This window comes from Hemibagrus wyckioides, linkage group LG03, assembly GCF_019097595.1.
Source record: "Hemibagrus wyckioides isolate EC202008001 linkage group LG03, SWU_Hwy_1.0, whole genome shotgun sequence".
Classification (NCBI taxonomy): Eukaryota; Metazoa; Chordata; class Actinopteri; order Siluriformes; family Bagridae; genus Hemibagrus; species Hemibagrus wyckioides.
The window spans coordinates 19352754-19374910 of record NC_080712.1 but is presented as its reverse complement, the minus strand read 5'-3'; the positions used below and the strand labels follow the sequence as shown (position 1 = coordinate 19374910).

Sequence of the window (22157 nt, the reverse complement as noted above, 5' to 3'; positions counted from 1 at the left end):
ATACTTGATTTGTCAGTAAGGAAATGCATTTGCGCACGAGTGTAATAAGAATATGTCAGAAAACGGATAGGAATAAAACATTTACCACACAGTATAGTGTCGCGTTATGGTGACGTATTTGACCACGTGCTCAAGGTCCGTCTCGTCAATGGATGGATAATCTGGCCCGTTTCACAACAGAAAGAATCGACTCTTTCAGTTCCCCACCAGATTATTGCCATTTCCCCACAAATAAGAAAACGTTTTAGGACTTCGATCCAAAGGTTTATATTTTAATTTAAATTCTCAATGTTGATATTAGCACAGAACGTATTAATTAGTATAAATGCATTGAAAAGTATTTCACATTTATTAAATGCATCGAAAGTGTTTCATGTTTGCAACTGTACAGCTCCAATTGTTCACCTAAAAGAGTCGGTTCAAAGAGTCGGCACATCCCGAGCTGGTTCAGATTTTGAGTTCCGTTGTCGGAGAGTTAGGACAGCTGACTAACTTCAAAAACGGTTTGTGTTAGCAGACTTATTCCGAGATGTCTGAGGTGAAGAAAGATGTGATAACGTTAGAATCTGGTCAGCGTTCTGTTGAAAAATGGACACTGCGATCCAAGAGTGTCAGTGTAGAAATCCTCTCTCTAGGCTGTGTCATAACCGCCATCAAAACACTTGATCGGAATGGACAAAGTGCGGATATAGTGTTAGGCTTTGATGATCTAGGAAGTAAGTTCACTACAGGCTTTTCACTGTTAACTCAGCTTTGCTGGATCACTGAAAGGAATCTTTATATATTCTATGTATATCACATGATCTTCCAAATCCTCTGCACTCGTGATCACTTGGGTCTGAGTTTGAGTAACAGGATGCATTTTAATGTGCAGCCTCCAAATGTCAAGGTTTTTTTGTTAACATTACAGGCGAAGTACAAACAAAAGACCCCACAATACGTAGATATACAGTGTACAAAGTTCAGGTTACTTCTCTCCCTGAGTCCTTTAGTCAACAATGTAACATTCTAACTACTGTAGTATACATTTTACTGGGTTATTAATTATGCACATTAAGTTCAAAGTTGCTGTAAAATTGCATAATGAAAGAATAAATATTTTTAATCGTCTACATTTCTAGGTTATCTCACTAATCCTCGCTACTTTGGAGCTGTGATAGGTCGAGTTGCTAACCGTATTGCTAAGGGTCAGTTTGAAATAGAAGGAAAAGTGTATAAGCTGGCTATCAATAATGGACCCAATTCCCTGCATGGTGGCATCAGGGGCTTTGATAAGGTAAGTTATCCGAGCCAGGTTATATTTAAACTATGACACACTAAATAAATAAATACACTCTTGTCTGAAAATGTGTGCTGGTCTTATTTAGAATCCACTCTTATGCATTTCGTTTTATTACATTTTGTCATTTGGCCTGTATGGTCAGGCTGTGTGGAGCAGTGAGCCTGTGGCAAACGGAGTGAAACTGAGCCACACAAGTCCTGATGGAGATGAGGGTTATCCTGGCAACCTGAAGGGTTCTGTTACCTACACACTGGAGGAAAACACACTAAGTGTACATTACTGTGCCCAAACTGATCAAACTACACCAATCAACCTGACTAATCACTCTTATTTCAACCTGGCTGGACAGGTGAGACGAAACATTTGCAGTAATAAATGTGTCCAGAATGCTGAAATGACCAAATTTGACAACAATATTGACATAACATAATTTAAACTTAATAATTAATGAAATGTACACAAAGAACAATGCATTGCATAAATAGTTGACTGTGAACATTTCTGATGTTTACCTCTATTTGAGTACTTTTGGTTGGTAATGATTTAGTGGCTACTCACTGTATGGTACTAAACTGTAAGAAATGGTTTCATTCAGTCCCCCCCTTTTTTTTTGAGGGCTCCTGCTGAAGTGGAGAATGTCAGCATTAATTCACGTGTATCTATCTTGGAGAACATAAGCAATGTTGCTTCTCCTTTTCTTCTCAGGGTACACCAGACATTTATGACCATGAAGTAAGCATCTCAGCAGAGACATACCTGCCTGTAGATGAAAACATGATTCCGACAGGTAGCTCATTATTTACTGTTATTCTATAGAATATTTGCCTAAAGACAACTAAACACATTCATAAGAAATGTATTAAAATTTAATTGGAATCCCTTAGCGATGCTTGAGTGAACTGTTGCATGGCCTCTTCAGAGTTATTGAGCCTAATGGCTCGATTTCTTAGCTTTAAATTATCATTATATTCATTAGATTCAAATATTAATAAATTCATTATGCATTTCTCTTAACAGGAGAAATTAGACCTGTAGAAAATTCACTCTTTGACCTCCGCAAACCGGTTCTTCTTGGGACTCGACTTAAAGAACTTCCTGGCCCTGGGTTTGACCACAATTTCTGCCTTTGGCTTCCAGGACAATCAAAACAAGAGAGGAAGTGTGCCAGGTAAAATTATTTTCATCTTTACTGAGAGTACTATGTCCTTGTTGATCAGTACCATGACTGTGTATCGAACATCTATTGTGCTTGCTACAGAGTGGTGCATCCTGGGACAGGGCGTGTTCTGGAGGTGAGCACCACCCAGCCTGGTGTTCAGTTCTATACTTCCAACTTCCTGGATGGAACAGTTGGAGGGAAAGGAGGGACGTCATACCCAAAACACAGCGCTTTTTGTCTGGAGACACAGAACTGGCCAGATGCTGTTAATCAGGTAATGAAATGCCAGATGGAGTTTAAATTATGCACTAATGCTGTAAGATTTTCCCAACTTCTGACCTGCTGCCCTATGTCTTTATGATGTGTCTGCACAGAATCATGTTAACCCAGAGACAGCAAAAGACATCAAAGTCGGATTAATGTTGCTATACTCTATCTTTTCCCTTTAGCCCAAGTTTCCTGAATCTCTGCTGAGACCGGGAGAGGAGTACATTCACACTACGCGCTTTACTTTCTCAGTTGCCTGAGACAAAAATATACATAAAGCAATCTAGTAAAGTGGTCCTGCCAGATGAAAGGCCACCGTTTCATCAAAGACACCTATAAAATCAAAAAGACTGCATTATAAATTTAAAGCACTTCTATATATTTGTGTGAAATGAAGATAAGTTCACAGATCAGCATGATTTAAACATTTCATACAAACTTTTTTTCTATTGGTATTATGCAGTCCAAGATCAAGTAATTAATACAAATGTCCAATCATCATAAACCATAATAAAAATAATAACTATTCAAGACATTCTGTCAGTTGAGTATTTCTTTCATTGTATAACCAGACTGAAAAAAGGCAGAGAATAAGAAAATATCTAAAGCGTAACTGCAGTATCCATGCTCATTTTCAAGTAATGCTCAAATGTCAATACCTTTGTAACTACTTTTTTTTTTTTTAATGCACATGCATTTTTGCATCCAATTATGATTCAAACTAAATTACATGTAATTATATGTAAATCACATAAAGAGTGAATCTGTATTATCCAGTTTAAATATATAAAAATAAAGCTGTGTTGTACAAAAGGCATTCTTGGTGGATATGAAAGACGTTTAATTACTTTGAATGCGATGCAGATAGACGTGAGAAATATGTGTATCGTTATGTGTGTTACTGTGTTGAGATAAGAGATACTATGGTGTGTATGATGCGGGAGCCTCGTGGGCAGGTGATCAAGTCCATGCTCGGATTCTTGATTTTCTCCTCCAGGAGCTGGTCGAGCTCCCAGCGCAGCTCCTTCACCAGCTCAGCAACCTACATGCAAAAAATAAATAAATAAATAAATAAAAAACAGCTTTGACGTTAAAAGAAAAATGATTTCAGTACACTGAATCCTGATTATCTGTATCACTATTTTTTTTTACGTAGTGTCTACAGAAGTGAATTTAATGTACGTATTTAACCTAATTCAAAGACGCTGACTGAAAATGAGCCCTCTTACTTCATGTGAGGCAGCAGTGAATCGAATCCAGCCGTCATCCAGAGAGATGATGAATTCGCCACGTTGTAGCTCCACATTGACCTGCCCCCCACCGAACAGCACCATGGGATACACACAGACCATACTGCAGTCCCGGATAAACACACGGCTGGTCTTCACTTTCTCGTGGTAAACCAGGTATGGACTGTCATAATGACGCACCTGTAAAGAAGAAAAAGATCGAGTGAAGCCAGCCTGCTTAACATATATGAAATAATCTGGAACAGAACCAAATGTGGCATGTTACCATGAAGTTGACGGAGGAAGGATGGATGTGAACTGCCCCATCGTTTTTAGTGAGGAAGCGGAGTTCCTCAGCTTTTGGCTGCATCTTCACAGCCCCTTTGCTTGTCAGCTTATACTTCCCCTGTGGAGCTCGCACCTACCAGACACACATGCACATTTCACAGTAAAATGCAAAAAACATAATCCTGATAATTTGGAAAAAGTGTTAAGGAGACTGACCTGGACAACATTGGGGTAGAGGGCTGCACACAACATTGCTGACATCAGCTTTGTGTTATCAGAGTTTAGATTTGCCTTTTAGAAAGACAGACACACAAAAAGACACAGACAAAATGAATGTCTTTATTAGCTTCGCTTTGTGTCAACTGTGGTCAAAATCAACCTCATGCTAACATTTTTACAGCACTCAGTATCTCAAGCACCTTTCACAAAAGACAGATATATTAATAAGCATGCACAATGAATTACCTCATAGCCTGTAGCCTCCAGCACACCATCTGTTCCTTTAGAGCTCATCCTTTCTATGGTTCTGACCTTCAGTCCCTCCTTTACAAAGCCGATATCAGAAAGGAGCTCTGCAAACTGCCTCTTCAGACATGCTATTTCCTATAAGACAAATGCATACGCAAACATTCTTAATTAGAAAGCAATTCTACTAAATAAATTTGAAATGATTTAGGCAGTTGTTGGACAAACTCACCTGTAGTCCCCGGATAGACAGGAAGTTCTCTCTGCAGTAACCATAGCCAGCCTGTGAACCATTCTGTGCTGCAGTACACCAACCCTATCACACACACAAACAATTACATAATCACTGGTGTATTTCAAGTTCAACGGACATTGAATCATCAAAATTTGATGAATTATTTATGATAAAAAACATTTTTCACAGGATTCACAACAACCTTATATGCCTGTAGCAGAGCAAGATGGTCACTGTTGGCGAGAGAAAAACTCAGTTTTCTCTCATTAGCCTCCTCACGTTTATCCCATGGGGAGACCTGAGAAAGAGATAAAGTAAAAGGATGATGAAAGAAAAGAGAAGGACTGCAGAACTGCAATCAGAGCACAAACTAATTGTTGCTTACAAATGGGCTCTTGAAGGCAAGGCTAGCGGCGATGGTGAGGGCTGGGTCCAGACAACGGAAGATTGCACCCAGCAGCATCAACTTTCCAATGCGCACATCCACTGGTAGGCAGGCGAGATGCCAACCAAGAGGAGTGAGGCACTCAGCTTCAGTAAGTGCACCAAGAGCAGAGAGTCTTTGCTTAGCTGCCTCCAGACTGCCCTGTGCTGGAGGTTCTATAAGCCGTGAAAACACAGAGTGCAGAGGAGTCTTGGAGAACATCTCCAATACTTTAACCCTAAAACAGAAGAAAACAGAGGCTGATGTGTGTAATATACATATATAAACATTCATACTTTCATTTAACTTCTATATATTTACCATCCACTTTAATAGTAAAACCTGTACAGCTGCTCATTTATTCTGTTAAAGTGGCAGAAGCACAATGCATCAGAATGAAGAAAACATGTGATCTGTTACTTTATCAGTGACATGGATGTTATACCAGACAGACTGGTATGAGTATTTCAGAGACTGATGATCTCATGGGATTTTCTAGAGTTTATACGAAATGGTGCAAAAAACAATAAACCTTAAGATAGTTCTGTGGGTGGAAATGGCTTGTTGATAAGGAAAATGGACAGGTAAGTTCAAGTTTGCAGGAAGTCTATAGTAATTCATAATCACTCTACAACTGTGATGAGCAGAAAAGCATCTCAGCATGCATAAAACACAGCAGAAAGTTGAGTTACAACAGCAGAAAACCAGATTGAGCCAAGAACAAGAATCTGAGGCTATCATGGGCACAGATTCACCAAAACTGCAAAGTTAAAGATAAGAAAACAAATCACTTGGTCTTTTTCCAGGCATGAGTCTGTGTCATGATAAACTCTAGAGACTATTGTGTGAATTTCCTAGTACATCAGCAAAGCCCATCCACCTGCTTGCATGTTTCTTGTACGTGGGAAGAACCTGTAGGAAACCCACCCCTATGTGGGGAGAACAAGCTTAATTCAACACGGACTGTAACCTGAAATCAAGGTTAAATAAAATATAATAAAAATAATGGTAATAATAATGTGGTATTTAACATGTCCACATACTTTTGGATTTAGTGTTAAAAAGGCTATTCAGATTTACAATGATTTTACTCATTTCTACTCATACTTAGCTTTGCAGATGCTACCAAAAGGTAAAGTTAACATGGTAATATTTTCTGTAAGGAAACAATTTTTTAGCATTCATTAAAGGAGTCTCTGATGTCAGGGCATTATAAAATTTAGAGGTAAAGCTGTTCCTTAGTGCACACAGTTAGCTATGTGTTTTCTTATTAACTTAATAAGGTACATTTTGGTCTTTTTGTCTCATTTTTGTCTTAATTTCAAAGCAAAAAAGAGGCTCTTGGAAAGTAAATGACTTTTATAGCTGCTATAAATGTAAATGCTAACAGGAACTTAATAACTTGTTTTCTGTCCATTAACTGTAACAATAGATGGATGTGTCATTCTTTAATAAATAAATAAAAAATCATCTGTGGCAAATTGGTGAAAAATAAGACATTTCAGAATTTACTGTTATTGGAAAATGATTGGGGATAATAATGTTCTGTATCACCACCATTATTTGTTTTTTTCCTATAACAGCATGGCCTAACATATTTTATTCCCTGTACATCTACGTATTATTGCATATTGCATCTGTTGCATACTTGTGCCAGGATTTTTCATCTTGTTAAGCCTGATTAGTATTCCTACCATATGCCATTCACCTTCATTTTCAATAGACTGTGTTGGTTGGAGCATGGCTGCGTAGTGGAAAATTCACAGGAGAGCCTTTGAAATGTAATCTGACCACATACCTGAGGCAGAGCTGCTCCAGTGGCACTCTCTGGATCTCAGGCAGCTGCTGCTGGCTCAGGTGGTGAGTGAAGCGATGGCTGGTGAACAGATGGAAGCAGACTCCAGAGGCCACACGGCCGGCTCGGCCTTTCCTCTGCAAAGCGTTAGCACGAGACACCCACACATCCTCCAAACTTTCCATACTGCGACTGGCATCGTACCTGAACATACACAAACCATTTAAATAACAATGTATGCTTACAGCACAATACAATTCATGAAGAGTCATGTAGCATCTCCAACCTCTTACCTCTTCTCTTTCATTCTGCCAGAGTCAATGACGTACACTACATCATCAATGGTCACTGATGTCTCTGCAATATTAGTAGAGATGATGATTTTGGTCACACCCTCTGGTGGCCTTGTAAACACTGCCTGCTGCTCCTCATTTGACAGAGAGGAATGAAGTGGGTACACCACACACCTATGAACATTATACAATGTTTTCAAGACATCAAATCACAGAATGCACAACTGAAAAAATGATATCTGTATGTATACATACTTCTTAGCTCTTCTGTTGTTAAACATCCTATTGGCTTGCAGCTGCTCATATAACTGCTTTATTTCAGCTAATCCAGGCAAGAATACCAGAACAGCACCTACACATACACACACAAGAAAAAAAGCTGAAGAACTGAAACAGTTTATGCAATCTGCCTCCAGAACTGATTTGTCAGACCCTGGTATTTCTCAAGTCCACTACAATAGATAAAATGATTAGAAGATTAAAATACCTGGAGGATAACTGTGCTCTCTATTTACAATCCACTCTAGCAGACTCTCCACAAGATCCATGTTGATTTTATCCAGGTCCATGGCAGCCAGAGTTTTCACCACCGTTTTTGAGCAAGCTTGAGACAAGATTCATATATAATACAAACAATGAATCAACTAGAAAAAATGTTTTTTTTGCTAGAAAAATGCTTTTCTAGCTCAATGACACATACAACATGACTGAAATCTTCAGGTACCATTTGTATAACTGCTTCTAAGTGAAAAAGAAATTTATCAATACAAAAAAGAACTGTACAAGTGCAGTTGTACATGTCCTTACTTGGGTATCGGAGTGTGAGCTCATGTACATTGAGTTGTTGGTCAGGTATGGAATCTTTGACTGTATCTTTCTTTAAAAATACGTTAAATGACCATCCATCATCATCCATGTTCATCACTGCAGGCTGTGCTTTCCCAGCCCTTTGATTGGGCGGGCCATTCTGCTTTGCCAAGCGCCGGTATGGGCTGCGGTCCTCTATTACATACCTGAAACACACATTCATGTAACAACCTGCATATCAGTAACTGTGCTTTATTCAGCTGTGTTGTTTGGTTTTATCCTATAAAATCCATTTAAAATTGAAAGAAAAGTTAGACAGGGGTATGAAGTCATTTGTATTTATTTACCTGGTCATCGCAATAGCATCTTCAAGGAAAAATTGTTCCACTGGGAATGTACGTCCTAAAGGTGAATAATGATATTAGTATAAATAAAATGTATTTTTGAACTGTACATTAAAACCAGCATATGAATGTATATAAAGGAGTTTTTGCCTGGTATGTGGATGGTGGGACACTTGTGGAAATACTGGGAGAAGAGATCAGCGTTGAGAGTAGCACTCATCATTATGATCTTCAGGTCAGACCTTTGCATCATCAGATCCTTCAGAACCAGCAACAGGAAGTCACTGGGAGGCAGGAAGTGATGCAGATCTCACATGGTGCTCATTATGTTGGTATGTTTGTGTGTGTGAGATTATGAGCACAATTTCTCTCACCTTTCCTCTGTGCGTTCATGAACCTCGTCCACTATGACGTGTGTGACTCCAGTGAGCTGAGCGTCTCCCTCTAGCCTACGCAACAAGACACCAGTAGTGCAGAACAGCAGCCTAGTGCAGGAGGACTGGAAAGACATTTATACACAGAGGGTTGTAAGTTTCATCAAGGTTTCAAGCCAATATATTGTACAAAACCTACCATATAATAACATAAGTTTGGGAATTGGATAAGGAAGACACATTTGTCTTCTTTTTCTCAATCATTGCTTAGGAAATGATCTGAACATAGTAGATACACTGATGGTGCTTTCACTCTCCTTTTATTTGCCATAGCTAATGTTTGCATACATTTCTGATATATTTTAATTCTGATTATTTGATTTCAAACAAGATCTTTGGTTAGACAGACAACTTTATTTATCCCCCAAAAACATCTGTATAATTGCTGTTTTCACCATCTGGTTCAGGAACTAGCCTGATTGTATAAAATATGCAACCCTGGCAACTTTGCATACACAGTTTATATAACTTATTAAATGGCACATATATCTGATAACTACTAGGTATGAACTTTTGTGTGTGTGTGTGTCTGAGTAATATAAAGAGAAAGAGATAGTTACTCTGACAGTCTCCAAACGGATCTGGTATCCAGTAGAGTGGCCTAGAGTCTCGGCCCGTTCCTGAGCAACTCTGGTTGCCACGGCGATTGCAGAGATCCGGCGAGGCTGAGTGCATATGATGTTGGCTACGTTCTCTGCTCGTCCATTCAGAGAGTCATCCAGGATAAACTGAGGGATCTGAGTTGTCTTCCCACACCTGACATATAATACACATATCACCATAAAAAGCCTTTCTAAAACTGCAACAAAGTCTATGGCACTACATGTCATATTTTCCAACATACCCAGTCATCCCACTGATCACAAGAACCTGATTCTTCTCCAGAGCATCTAGAATGTTGTGTTTTTTCTCCCACACAGGCAGCTTTGCCCTCTGCTCCTGCATTGACGTATAGCGCCTGGAAGACTGGCAGAGACATAAGATTTAATATACAGGATGGTATTTTCCTGGTTGCAGGCATATAGATACAAATTTATCTTTAGCTATCAGAGTTTGTGAGGTGGATAAAAAATAACTGATCACTAGTAAAAGCTGTTACCGTTTTTTTCCTGAAATCTCTAGAAAGCTTCTTGTTCTCTTGCAGCACCTCTTCAGCTCTTATCTCAGCTTTTTTCTCCATCCTCTTTCTAAAGTTCACGTAGCTCTCATTCTCTATGGGAACACTTTCTTCAGCTTCTTCGTCATCCAGCTCATCTTCGATATCTTCTGTGTTGTGATTATCTCCTACAGTAATACACATAAAACAGATACTCTGTACATATATTTCAGACAACAAACAATGCAGTATTGTAGATATATTCACACCATTGTAACTATCCTTACACTAAAAATAAGACCAAACATTACAGTAAAAGTTGTGTCTGATGTAGAAGGCATCTATTTTTAAATATTGCTGCTCTGTGAGTCAGTGTCTTAGTAGGCAGCACTTTAATAGCTATAGCAATAATAGTTCCCTGCTTTGGCATGTGCTTCATTAATATGTCATGTTGCTAAAATACAGGCACAAACCCATGTCTACTAGGCACAAAATCTCAGTAAAACACTTTCATAGCAATATTTTGTTATTGCACAGGTAAACGTCATCAGAAATTCAAAAAGTTAAAAGATGAAAAAGTTAAAAACTACAGATATTGTGCACTGTATACAGTGGGGTCATAAATCTATGGACACCAATATGTGGTTTTTCCCCAAACTATTGCCAGAATGTTGGAAGTACACAACTGTATATAATGTCTTCGTATGTTGTGGCATTACAGTTTCCCTTCAGTGGAACTAAGAGGCCTGAACCTGTTCCAGCATGACAATGCACCTGTGCACAAAGCGAGGTTTGCTGAAGATGTTATTGTAAGATCTCGAGTGCTTTGCACAGAGCCTTTACCTCAACCCTACTGACTGTACGCTGCCTTCAAAAATCATGCAGATGAAACAGGATCTAAGTAGGCAGAACTATATGCAAACATCTGTTTGGCACATGACTGTATAAAGTTTGCCTTCAGTCATCAGTGTTATGCTTGTCAATATTATTACATAACTGTGTAAAGATAATTATTTCAAAAAAGGATTATGGATCATTTTAGATGATTGTAGTTAATTGTCATTTCCACAGTAATGTTTTATTTGAAAATAAACATGACATTTATTCTCAATTAGTTTGACAAAAGTACATTTCCAAATCCTTACTCTCAGTCAAACCATTTCATCATAAGTTAAGTTGTCTGTATTTGTCACATATACATTGCTGAACAGTGAAATTCTTTCTTCGCATATCCCATCCTTGGGGGTTGGGGTCAGAGTGCAGGGTCAGCCATGATACAGCACCCCTGGAGCAGGGTGGGTTGGGGGCCTTGCTCAAGGGCCCAGCAGTGGCAGCTTGGCAGTGCTGGGGCATGAACCCTGATCTTTCGGTCAACGACCCAGAGCCTTAAACGCTTGAGCTACCACTGCCCAATGAACTATGATTAACTATGTTTAGTCAAAAAACAAAGAAAGAGTTGCAAAAGATCCACTCACACCTCAAAACAGGTTATAGATAACAAGATCTAGCACATTAGTAAAGACTAGTGCATTATTTATTCATACGTCTGCTATATTTTATTATCCAGTAAACTACAGTGAACAAAATTATAAACGCAACACTTTTGTTTTTGCCCCTATTTTTCATGAGCTGAACTCAAAGATCTAAGACTTTTTCTATGTACACAAAAGGCCTCTTTCTCTCAAATATTTTTCACAAATCTGTCTAAATCTGTGTTAGTGAGCACTTCTCCTTTGCCGAGGTAATCCATCCACCTCACAGGTGTGGGATATCAAGATGCTGATTAGACAGCATGATTATTGCACAGGTGTGCCTTAGGCTGGCCACAATAAAAGGCCACTCTAAAATGTGCAGTTTTATCACACAGCTCAATGCCACAGATGTTGCAAGTTTTGAGGGAGCGTGCAATTGGCATGATGACGGCAGGAATGTCCACCAGAGCTGTTGCCCGTGAATTGAATGTTCATTTCTCTACCATAAGCCGTCTCCAAAGGTGTTTCAGAGAATTTGGCAGTACATCCAAGTGGCCTCACAACCGCAGACCACGTGTAACCACACCAGCCCAGGACCTCCACATCCAGCATCTTCACCTCCAAGCTTGTCTGAGACCAGCCACCCGGACAGCTGCTGCAACAATCGGTTTGCATAACCAAAGAATTTCTGCACAAACTGTCAGAAACCTTCTCAGGGAAGCTCATCTACATGCTCGTCGTCCTCATCGGGGTCTCGACCTGACTGCGGTTCGTCATCGTAACCGACTTGAGTGGGCAAATGCTCACATTCGATGGCATCTGGCACTTTGAATCCTGGTTTTCACTGTACAGGGCAGATGGCAGACAGCGTGTATGGCGTCGTGTGGGTGAGCGGTTTGCTGATGTCAACTTCGTGGATCGAGTGGCCCATGGTGGCGGTGAGGTTATGGTATGGGCAGGCGTATATTATGGACAACGAACAGAGGTGCATTTTATTGATGGTATTTTGAATGCACAGAGATACCGTGACGGGATCCTGAGGCCCATTGTTCTGCCATTCACCTCATGTTGCAGCATGATAATGCACAGCCCCAAGGATCTGTACACAATTCCTGGAAGCTGAAAACATCCCAGTTCTTGCATGGCCAGCATACTCACCGGACATGTCACCCATTGAGCATGTTTGGGATGCTCTGGATCGGCGTATACAAGAGCGTGTTCCAGTTCCTGCCAATATCCAGCTACTTCGTACAGCCATTGAAGAGGAGTGGACCAACATTCCACAGGCCACAACCTGTGGAATTCAACAACCTGATCAACTCTATGCGAAGGAGATGTGTTGCACTGCGTGAGGCAAATGGTGGTCATACCAGATACTGACCCCAACAAAACTGTTGCATTTATAATTTTGTTCAGTGTAGTTTACTGGATTTCAGTAATAGGTTTTATAAGGGCTTAGTTCTTTTGTGCTACCTTTTCTGTGAGCCTATAGAAATGAACTATCATCCATGTTTAATGTTTGTTTATGTGGATTATTACAGAACTGTTATGTTTATATTATTAATGTGGAATTAGCTCACCAGAAAAGACGAATCAACTGGTAGTTTCTATTACACACATAAAAACTCTCAGGTAATGTTTCACTGAACATGATCGCAGATCATCACCAGATACCTTACCTTCTGTATGCAGGACTGTGAGGTTGGTGTTCTGTGCTGCGTTAGTACATCGCGAAGAAGAAACTGATGTACTGTTTGGCGTACTGTTGGCCGAGGTGCTACGAATTCTTGGTGCAGTAATAGTGGGTGGGGCTAACACAGGGGGTGGAGCACTATATTTGTGATGTGAAGCTGAAAGGAGCTCTCTGACTGGTCCATCATCCTCAAGACAAGAGATGAGGGTGTAGACCACAGGTTCGCCCTCTTGTGCCGCTGAAAGGGCTTGGCCAAAAAGATATTCTGTCACATTAAGTCGTCCTGCTCTAGAGATCGCTTCATCCGTGGTACTGAAGGCAACTAACGGTGGCTGAAAGGGGTAGCGGCTTTCCTGAGGAAAGCGGACCTCCAGCTGGTAAACAGGGCAGTCAGTACTACTAAAGCCAGGCTGGCTTAGCCCACACAGGTCTCTGTGATGGCTCGAATCAGTTGGTCTTTGGTGTTTGAAATGGCAGTGCTTTCCAAACTTACATCCTGCTCCCTTTAAGTAGAATTTACACACCTGAGTGGATGAAGACTCTCTCACTTGGCCTTTCTTAGTCAGCTTTGAGGTCTTACTACAATGCTCGGTCATCCACAGCAGATCCAGATGAATGGTCCAGACACGGTCACTGATTCTTTCACAGAAGCGCTCTCCATAGATGGCGGTTAAAGCAACAGCCTCCTCCTGGCGCATGGCAATGCATTCCTCATATGATGGCGGGTCTGGCACCTGAATATCGAGAGCAGTCGAGCCAAAACGCTCAGTGAACATTTGAGAGAGAAGGAACTCCAGTGTGGCGCCGACTTCCCCTTTCCCAAATCTCTCTGCGGCTTCCAGAGCTCGCCTGCTACGTTCACGGTCAAAACCATACCTAGCGAGCAAACGTGAGACCATTGTTTAACACCCTGGAAATAAATTAATTGGATAAACACTTACATAGTTCATATTAACTTGGAATAACATAATAGCACCATTATAGCAGAGTGACAGCAACAACAAGGTGGCAGCTTGGAAATTCTGCTTAGAGCTGTTCATCTCCTCACACTCAGACTTTTAGATATAATACTAAGCTATGCTATTTATTATCATTGCAGCTTGTCCTGGCATACGATTTTGAATTTTTTGATAGGTACATGATAGGAGTTAAAACTTGACATTGTACTAAGTACTTGTGTTTATAAAGAAAATTATGAGTTTAAAAAACAAATGAAAACTTTTTACACGTCAAACTTGCACAATTATTGCCATTCTATTACAATTAGAATTAAAAGTCTGTCTGTCCAGCATGTTAAACCTGCAATGAGACAAAGTCCCTTTAACAGTGACACAGATTAGATAAGATTTTGCTCAACTGCAGGTTGAATTCAGGGCTCATTACTTTACAAATCCTATATGTTTAAAATATAGATGATGGCAAATGCACAATCCTAATATATTCACATACACTGAGAAACTCTTTACAAATAAAAGCCCAGTGACAATGCGTACCTGCAGAGCGTGCCTAAGGCAAAGAGGGAAACAACAGGTTCTGGTTTGACAGACGTTTCTTCCTCATTGTCTTCTTCGCAGACACCTTCTTCTGCGCTCCCGACACCATCGTCCTGAGTGAGCCAGAACTGACCTTCCTCACGATGGTCCAACTCATCATACTCTTCCTCCTCTTCTTCCTCTCCCTCATCTTCTGAGCCACTGAGCGAAAAAAACAAAAACATAAATGAGCCTCATGTTGTCAAGGTACGATTTAGATTTGAAATCCATGTGGTTTTTAGTTATGACCATTAAATTAACTATTATCATTGATAAATACAAACTGTCCATATAGCCACTAACCTGTTTGGAGTATTATATTCCTGACTCTGAAGTTCTTTCAGTAATTCCTTTACTTGTAGCCGGTTTTCTGATGTCATGTGTATCTTCTGTAGTGGCAGCTTGTACCTTTCAGGTCTACCCTGATCTCGTCCTTCCTCACCCTGTCTCGAGCCATCTCTGGGAAAACCCTGGAAGCTGCCCCGTCCCCTTCCTCTACTGCCCCCATGGCCTCTACTTGTAAAAGCCCCTCGTCCTCTTCCTCTAGAGGGAGGTTTGGTGGCGCGACTTGGTCCAAGATTCAGAGAAAAATCATCATCATCATCCAGGCCACTGAATGCTTTCCTTCCTCCTCCTCCTCCACCTCCACCTCCACCACCACCACCCTTATTAAAGCGTCCTCCACCCCTGTTGGGTTTTGCTCTCCTTCTTCCGCTCATGTCCTTTCAGCAAGTAAGAGAGAGAGAGACATTTAACTCTTATGAGAATAAGACATTAATTCAGTTTCATAATATATAAGGGATCTCTCCAGTCCTACCTCTACTAAGACACCTGGTCATGAATCACAGGCTTGACATAATTATTAAAGTGAGAATAAAATACATATTGAATGTAGCTGAATGACTGGAACCCCATCACTCGATCCAGTCATTATAACCCATCTGTCATGACCATAACACTGCATTTTGCTGCGATCACCAACCAAACATCTACTAGCACTCAAAATGAACTGGATCGAGATTTAAAATGCGACATGAAATATTAATATATACTTACAAATCATATCCAGCAACAGATTCATAAACTAGAACAGCGGATGCGACGGGTGAAGCATAATGTTGAGCACCGGCACTAGCATTGCTTCCGGTGTGCACACGTGAAATTCATGAAGAATTCAAAATAAAAGTCACTTATTGTAAATATCTGTCTTTTAGTTCCTCATATATTGGGTTGTTTCAGCATTGGTAAATTATCGCCATTTTTTTTTTATAATACGTGTTTAAGTTTGACGATGTGTTTATTTAAATCATTCTAACTATCCTGACACTGGCACATCTGTCAGAATAAAATCATTTTTTCTCCGCTTCAAATTCTTAACTGAAAACACGGCATTCAACCGCGGTAAAAAAATATTTGATATAAATTACATCAGAAAGTTTTTTTTGTTGCATTTACTATAAACATAAACCTCACTTTGGCTCGCTTGTTAGTGAAGATTTGTTGAAAAAGAAAGCCCAGGGACTTCAATTCATCTACTGCGCTGGGGTCGTATGCGCATTTGGTTGCAGAATTGATTCGCTTGAATGATCCACCCACAGTTTGCAGGAGCTTTAAAATATGGGTCATTAGTCTTTGGGAAAGGACAGTTTGCAGTCTCTTAGTGTGCTTGATTCCAAGAAACAGTCATGACTAGCTTACCAACTTTGTCTAAAGGTAACATTTGCATAATATATCGCTATATATATTGAAATAATATAGTAACATGTGTAGCTGTACAGGTACCTTGTTAATGATCTTTAAGTATATTGTTAACTGTCTGAGCCTGTCATGTTGGATGTAGCTCATATAGCCGCTCCTGTATTGTGTCTACGTGCCTTGTGTAGAAAACTTGCAGTTTAAACTGCAACAATCAGGGATATTACTAAAGAAATATTATTTGGCGTTACCTTAGCTTTATGTGCTGAACAAGTCGAGTCACGAGATGAAAGGTTAAAGCTGCTTATTCATGTTTTATATACCAGAGACCTGCAGAAAGCCCTGACGGCGCAGTTGTTGTTGTTGTTGTTGTTGTTTACAGGTGAAGTGATCACGGCTCTGTCCGTCACTGCTGGAGCCGTGGCCATCGGCTTCCTGATCCACAAAACACTGTTTTCCAATTCCAAATGCGTGAAGCCAAAAGTCAACCTGGACCTTCAGAAAGACAACCCCAAAGTGGTGCATGCTTTCGATATTGAGGATCTGGGCGATAAGGCTGTCTACTGTAGATGTTGGAGATCTAAGAAGGTAATAAACCTGACAGAACTGACTAGTATGTGGACTGTGCTGAAATGGCTTTGTACTGACCGTTCAGTTTTCAACACTTTGTCTTATAAAGTCAGACGAGTATACAAAAGTGCCAGAGATACCAATGAACAAACAAAACAAAAACAATAACTATCCGTGCATGATGAGTTGATTTCCATCTCCCAGTGATATCACTTCCATTAAAATCAGCAGCTGTCTAAAACCACACAAATAATAGGATGAATGTTTACATCAGCCACATTGTATTGCCCAGCAAAAATAGGCGGGGAAAAACAAAAAAGAAAATAAACAAAGATTCTAGCCACAGGTTGATTAAACTGACCATGTGCTCTTACAGCTAGTATAACACTTTGCACTTATATCCTGTATATCCGCGTGTGCCACAGTATAGTTACTGTATTTAAAGACTACTGTGGCTGTGTCACTATGGCAGCAATCAGAAAAAGTAAAAAATACCTCGATTTGTTTAATAATAGACTTCCTGATATAGGAGTTTTATTAAACAGGATATACACTGACCAAGCATACCATTATGACCACATGCCTTGTGTTGGTTCCCTTTTTTCTGCTGTTAAAACAGCCACTGTGTTTCTATCAGAACCAGCATTTACTTCTTCAGCAATTTGAGCAACAGTAGCTCGTCTGTTGGATCAGATCACACGGGCCAGCCTTTGCTCCCCATGCATTAATGAGCCTTGGCCGCCCATGACCCTGTCACCGGTTCACATAGATATTGACCACTGCAGACTGGGAACACCCCACAAGAGCTGCAGTTTTGGAGATGTTCTGATCTAGTCGTCTAGCCATCACAATTTGGCCCTTGTCAAACTCGCTCAAATCCTTACGCTTGTCCATTTTTCCTGCTTCTAACACATCAACTTTGAGGACAAAATGTTCACTTGCTGCCTAATATATCCCACCCACTAACAGGTGCCATGATGAGATCATCAGTATTATTCACTTCACCTGTCACTGCTCATAATGTTATGCCTGATCGGTGTATACTATTACAGACGCCACACTCAGTATCAATAAGTGACATTTTTAGAAAGTGTTTCAGATCAGTTGAATGCATGTCCGGATTGTTTCTGTTTGCATGTTTTCATATCTCAGACTGTACACTGACCTCATCAAACCTTGCACATATAATCCCCTCTATAAGTATTGGAACAACAAGACTTTACCTTTACTATGTACTGAATACATTTGAGTTTGCGACCAGAAGATGAATATAAGAAATCATTATTATAGAATTAACTTACAAAGAAGAAATTTACATCTAAATGTGTTAAACAACAAGAACCATATGTTTTGTTTGAGAACCGACCCATTTTTTCAAGTGATCAAAAGTATCGGAGCATGAAACTGACAGATGTTTCTTGTTGCATCTTGTTAGATTGACTAAACAGTTAATAGCTCAGTATAACTGCTCTTGGTTTGAGTCCTGAGTTTCACCTCTGAAGATTACATTTGTTGTTAAAAAGGATAAAACTACATAGAAAAGACAGAGAGCTCTCTATGGGAATAAAGCAAGCCATTTTGAAGCTGAGAAAAGAGAGATAACTGATCAGAGCCATTGTGCAAAGTTTGGAATGTCAGTTTGGAATGTCCTGAAAGTGAAAAGAAACCACTGGTGTACTAACAATCAGACATAGAACAAGTTGGCCAAGGAAAACAACAGCAGAGAAACCCCAATACAACAATTAATGACATTACCGATCAACCTCCACTGGACAGGGGTGAATTAATTACAATCCAGTGTGCACAGAAACTTTTGGCAGCAGAAATAGATAGGTCACACTGCAGAACTCTCCGAAATCAAGATTAACCTCCACCAGTGTGACAAAGGCCAAAGTGTGCAGAAAGATAGGATCTTATCATGATCTAAAACATACGAGCTCATTGGTTAATCACAGTGGACTGTTATGGCTTGAGCTTGAATGACTGCTTCTGGAACAGGCTCATTAAATTGATGATGTAACTCATGATGGTGCAGCAGAATAAATACAGAAGTCTACAGAAACATTCTGTCTGCTAATCTACAGTGAAATACATTTAATAAAATTTAAAAATACACTGACAACAAAACACACTTCATTGGAGTGGGAAATATTGGAAGACCGTCCAAGTCAAGCGCCAGACCTTAACCTAAGGTCACCCAACAAAACAATTGATACAATTTGATGCAAGCAAGACATATACAACCAAATATTAAGACTTATTTATGTTAAAACTACGTTCCAATACTTTTTCTCAGCTAAAAATTGGATGTTTCAAGTTGTTTAACTCCTCTAGATGCAAATATCAGAGAATGAATGTTGACATTTGGATCTATCATCTCACATTCATCTTTAAAACTCAGAAGGAACAGTATGTAAAGGATACTTATTCAATACCCTTTAAAACTCAACCTTATTGTACCCTATTCCTATCATACATCAGTGTTATTTATCCTTTCTTTTTCCATGTTGGTTTATTTCCATACTGATTTCTTTTAGTGTTCTCTGAATGGCATGTGCACTCACCAATTCAGATACCTCACGTGTAACATCTGGCCCAAAAAAAAACCCCTCTGAACTTTTTTTATTTCTGTCTTTCAGTTTCCATACTGTGATGGTGCTCATGCAAAACACAATCAAGACACGGGGGACAACGTAGGCCCACTGATCATTAAAAAGAAGGATGCATGAGTGTGAAACTTGATGTACTCAGAGTCGACGTTTGCAATCCCATTGAAGCACTGATGGAGATTAATATATATTTGCCTCACATGTGACTAAGCTTGTCAACTGATTTAGGGTTTATTATTCTCTTGTCATAGCTGCCTGTGTCTGAATGGTCATCATACATCAGGGTCTTATTCTCAGTCTTCTTGTCTTAGTGCAGGTGTATATATTGAGAAATATATATTTTTTTCTCCCAAAAATTAAATAATTACATTTGAAACTGGATGTTATGTAATGAAATTAGCACTACATTTTTTCTTCCTTCGTATTCAGATCCCAAGTGGCTTCTCAGCTGATTGCAAGGCTTCGTGAAATTGCTGTAATGATGTTGACAAAAGCACTTAAGAGTGAATGCGGCATGACAGATTGTATATTTGAAAGCCATGAAAATAAATGAACCAAAAAAAAAGTAAATGAACTGTAAGAAAGAGTGAATGGGTTTATTTGAAACTGGATCTCAGTTTGTTTCTCTGCAGACTGTCCCATGATATAACCTTATCCAAACACACACAAGCAAGTGACAAAATGGAAAAAGTACCTCTTGTTTAGGCTAAATTATAAATCTTAGTTGGGTTTTCAGCACAAATGCAAAACCCCAAATAAAATCTTATTTAATACAAACATTAATCAGATTTGTTTTTTTACTTAGTTGAACCACACTGTGTTATAATATACCAGGATCTGATCTGTAGTTATGTGCTAATTATTATATGTATGAATGACACATAGATTGTTTTTAAAAAAATGATATAACTTTTGAGTATTATTAAAACAAACATCTGACCTTCTTAAACTTCTTAACTGAGTGATGTAAAGTGAGTGAATATGCTGTGGTAAAGGCTGTGCAGTGTGCTTGAAATTTTATTTTGAGATATTACTCCAAGAGTAAATTCATCGGTTAACACTTGATTTAACGTTCTGTGATGGACAGATTGTCTAGTCGTCTTTGATTTTCTGATGAATGCAGTTCCCATTTAATTATCTCTTTGTGTAATCTGTACTGTATGTCCTTTCACTGCTGCAGTTATTCTTTTGTACACTCACTGTTTACTTTATTAGGAACACCAGGCCTTCTGCACATTTATGCAATTATCAAACCAGCCAATCAGGTGGCAGCAGCACAGTCATGCAAATAAAGATCAAGAGCTTCATTTAATCTGCACATCAAAAACCAGAACGAGGAAAAGGTGTGATCCCTGTGACTTTAACTGTGGCATGGCTGTTGGTGCCAGATGGGTTGGTTTGTGTATATCGGAAAATGCTGATCTCCTGGGATTTTCACACACACAACAGTGTCTGGAGTTTACACAGAATGGTGGGGGGGGGCATCCTGTGAGCAGAGGGTCTGCAGGCTGAAATGCCTTGTTGATGATGGAGATCAGAAGAGAATGACCAGACTGATCTCAGCTGAAAGGAAGTCTGTAGTAACTCGCATAATCACTCTTTACAACTATAGTGAGGGGGAAAAAAAGCATTTCAGAATATTTAACATATCAAGCCTTGATGTTGATGGGCTACAACTGAAGGCCACACCAGTTTCCTCATCTGTCAGCCAAACACATAAATCTGAGGCTATCATGAGCACAGTCTCACCAATCTGGACAACTGAAGACTGGAAATAGAGGAGGAGATTTTGTTCCTAATCTTCAACTGTCCTGTTTAGGTGAGTCTGTGCTCATGATAGCCTCAGATTCTTGTTCTTGGCTGACAGGAGTAGAACCAAATGTAGCCCATCAACCTCAAGCTTTGATGTATTGTGGATTCTGGGCTGCTTTTCCGCTCACCAGGGCTGTAAATAGTGATTATTTGAGTTAAAATATCCTTCAACTTCAACCAATCTGGTCATTATCTGATCTCTCTTATCAACAAGGGGTTTTCACTCACTGTCAAAGTGCAGGTGTTCCCAATAAAGTGGACATTGAGTGCATAATCCATCTATTGATAATAGACTTTGTTTGCCATGTTATGTTTACATCAGCAATAAATATATAACATCTGTCTACTGCAATCTTTCACTTGGCACAGAGTAATTTTACTCTGAAAATACTTTTCACTTGAAAGCAGTAAGATGCTTATAGATATAGTCTCCCAAAAGGCACTACATATTTGTGAGATACTAATAACAAACCTTCAAGGTCCAAGACAAGATAGTAGCTTACAAGATTTGCTTATATTTGCATAGGAATTACATACAAAAAAACGTTTCTGAAAAAAGCTAATTTTAAGATTTATGACAGCTCTGGTTGCAAATGACCTGTTAATGGTCTCTGTTAGATTCTGATATTATCTTTAGTGTGATTATGATACATCAG

General features: G+C 39.5%; 3 protein-coding genes across 4 annotated transcripts; 2 read left to right on the top strand and 1 right to left on the bottom strand.

The window, feature by feature from the left end:
* Positions 1-422: 422 nt before the first annotated feature.
* Positions 423-3521, top strand: galm (galactose mutarotase). Its single transcript, XM_058385564.1, has 7 exons — positions 423-716; positions 1122-1276; positions 1425-1631; positions 1988-2069; positions 2300-2450; positions 2541-2715; positions 2891-3521. Exons 1-7 carry the CDS (start codon positions 530-532, stop codon positions 2966-2968), a joined length of 1035 nt encoding a protein of 344 aa, XP_058241547.1. The 5' UTR covers positions 423-529; the 3' UTR covers positions 2969-3521.
* An 85-nt stretch (positions 3522-3606) lies between these two features.
* Positions 3607-15964, bottom strand: dhx57 (DEAH (Asp-Glu-Ala-Asp/His) box polypeptide 57). 2 transcript variants are annotated; one of them, XM_058385562.1, is made up of 23 exons: positions 15872-15964; positions 15119-15537; positions 14777-14977; positions 13270-14159; positions 10122-10306; positions 9867-9988; positions 9583-9778; positions 8963-9087; positions 8739-8872; positions 8592-8646; positions 8245-8450; positions 7925-8041; positions 7693-7789; positions 7438-7611; positions 7148-7348; positions 5311-5587; positions 5128-5223; positions 4923-5006; positions 4691-4828; positions 4442-4516; positions 4224-4358; positions 3938-4138; positions 3607-3750 (listed from the first exon to the last, which is right to left on the bottom strand). In XM_058385562.1, exons 2-23 carry the CDS (start codon positions 15532-15534, stop codon positions 3607-3609), a joined length of 4269 nt encoding a protein of 1422 aa, XP_058241545.1. In that variant the 5' UTR covers positions 15535-15537; positions 15872-15964. The 2 variants fall into 2 exon arrangements, with proteins under 2 accessions (XP_058241545.1, XP_058241546.1); XM_058385563.1 differs by lacking the exons at positions 14777-14977; positions 15119-15537; positions 15872-15964 and adding an exon at positions 12749-12884 and having other exon boundaries at positions 13270-13400.
* Positions 15965-16373: 409 nt separating this feature from the next.
* cisd1 (CDGSH iron sulfur domain 1) lies at positions 16374-21847 on the top strand. The gene is made up of 3 exons (XM_058385565.1): positions 16374-16528; positions 16893-17098; positions 19720-21847. The coding sequence occupies exons 1-3, from the start codon at positions 16501-16503 to the stop codon at positions 19807-19809; spliced, it is 324 nt and encodes a 107-aa protein (XP_058241548.1). The 5' UTR covers positions 16374-16500; the 3' UTR covers positions 19810-21847.
* The last annotated feature ends 310 nt before the right edge of the window (positions 21848-22157 follow it).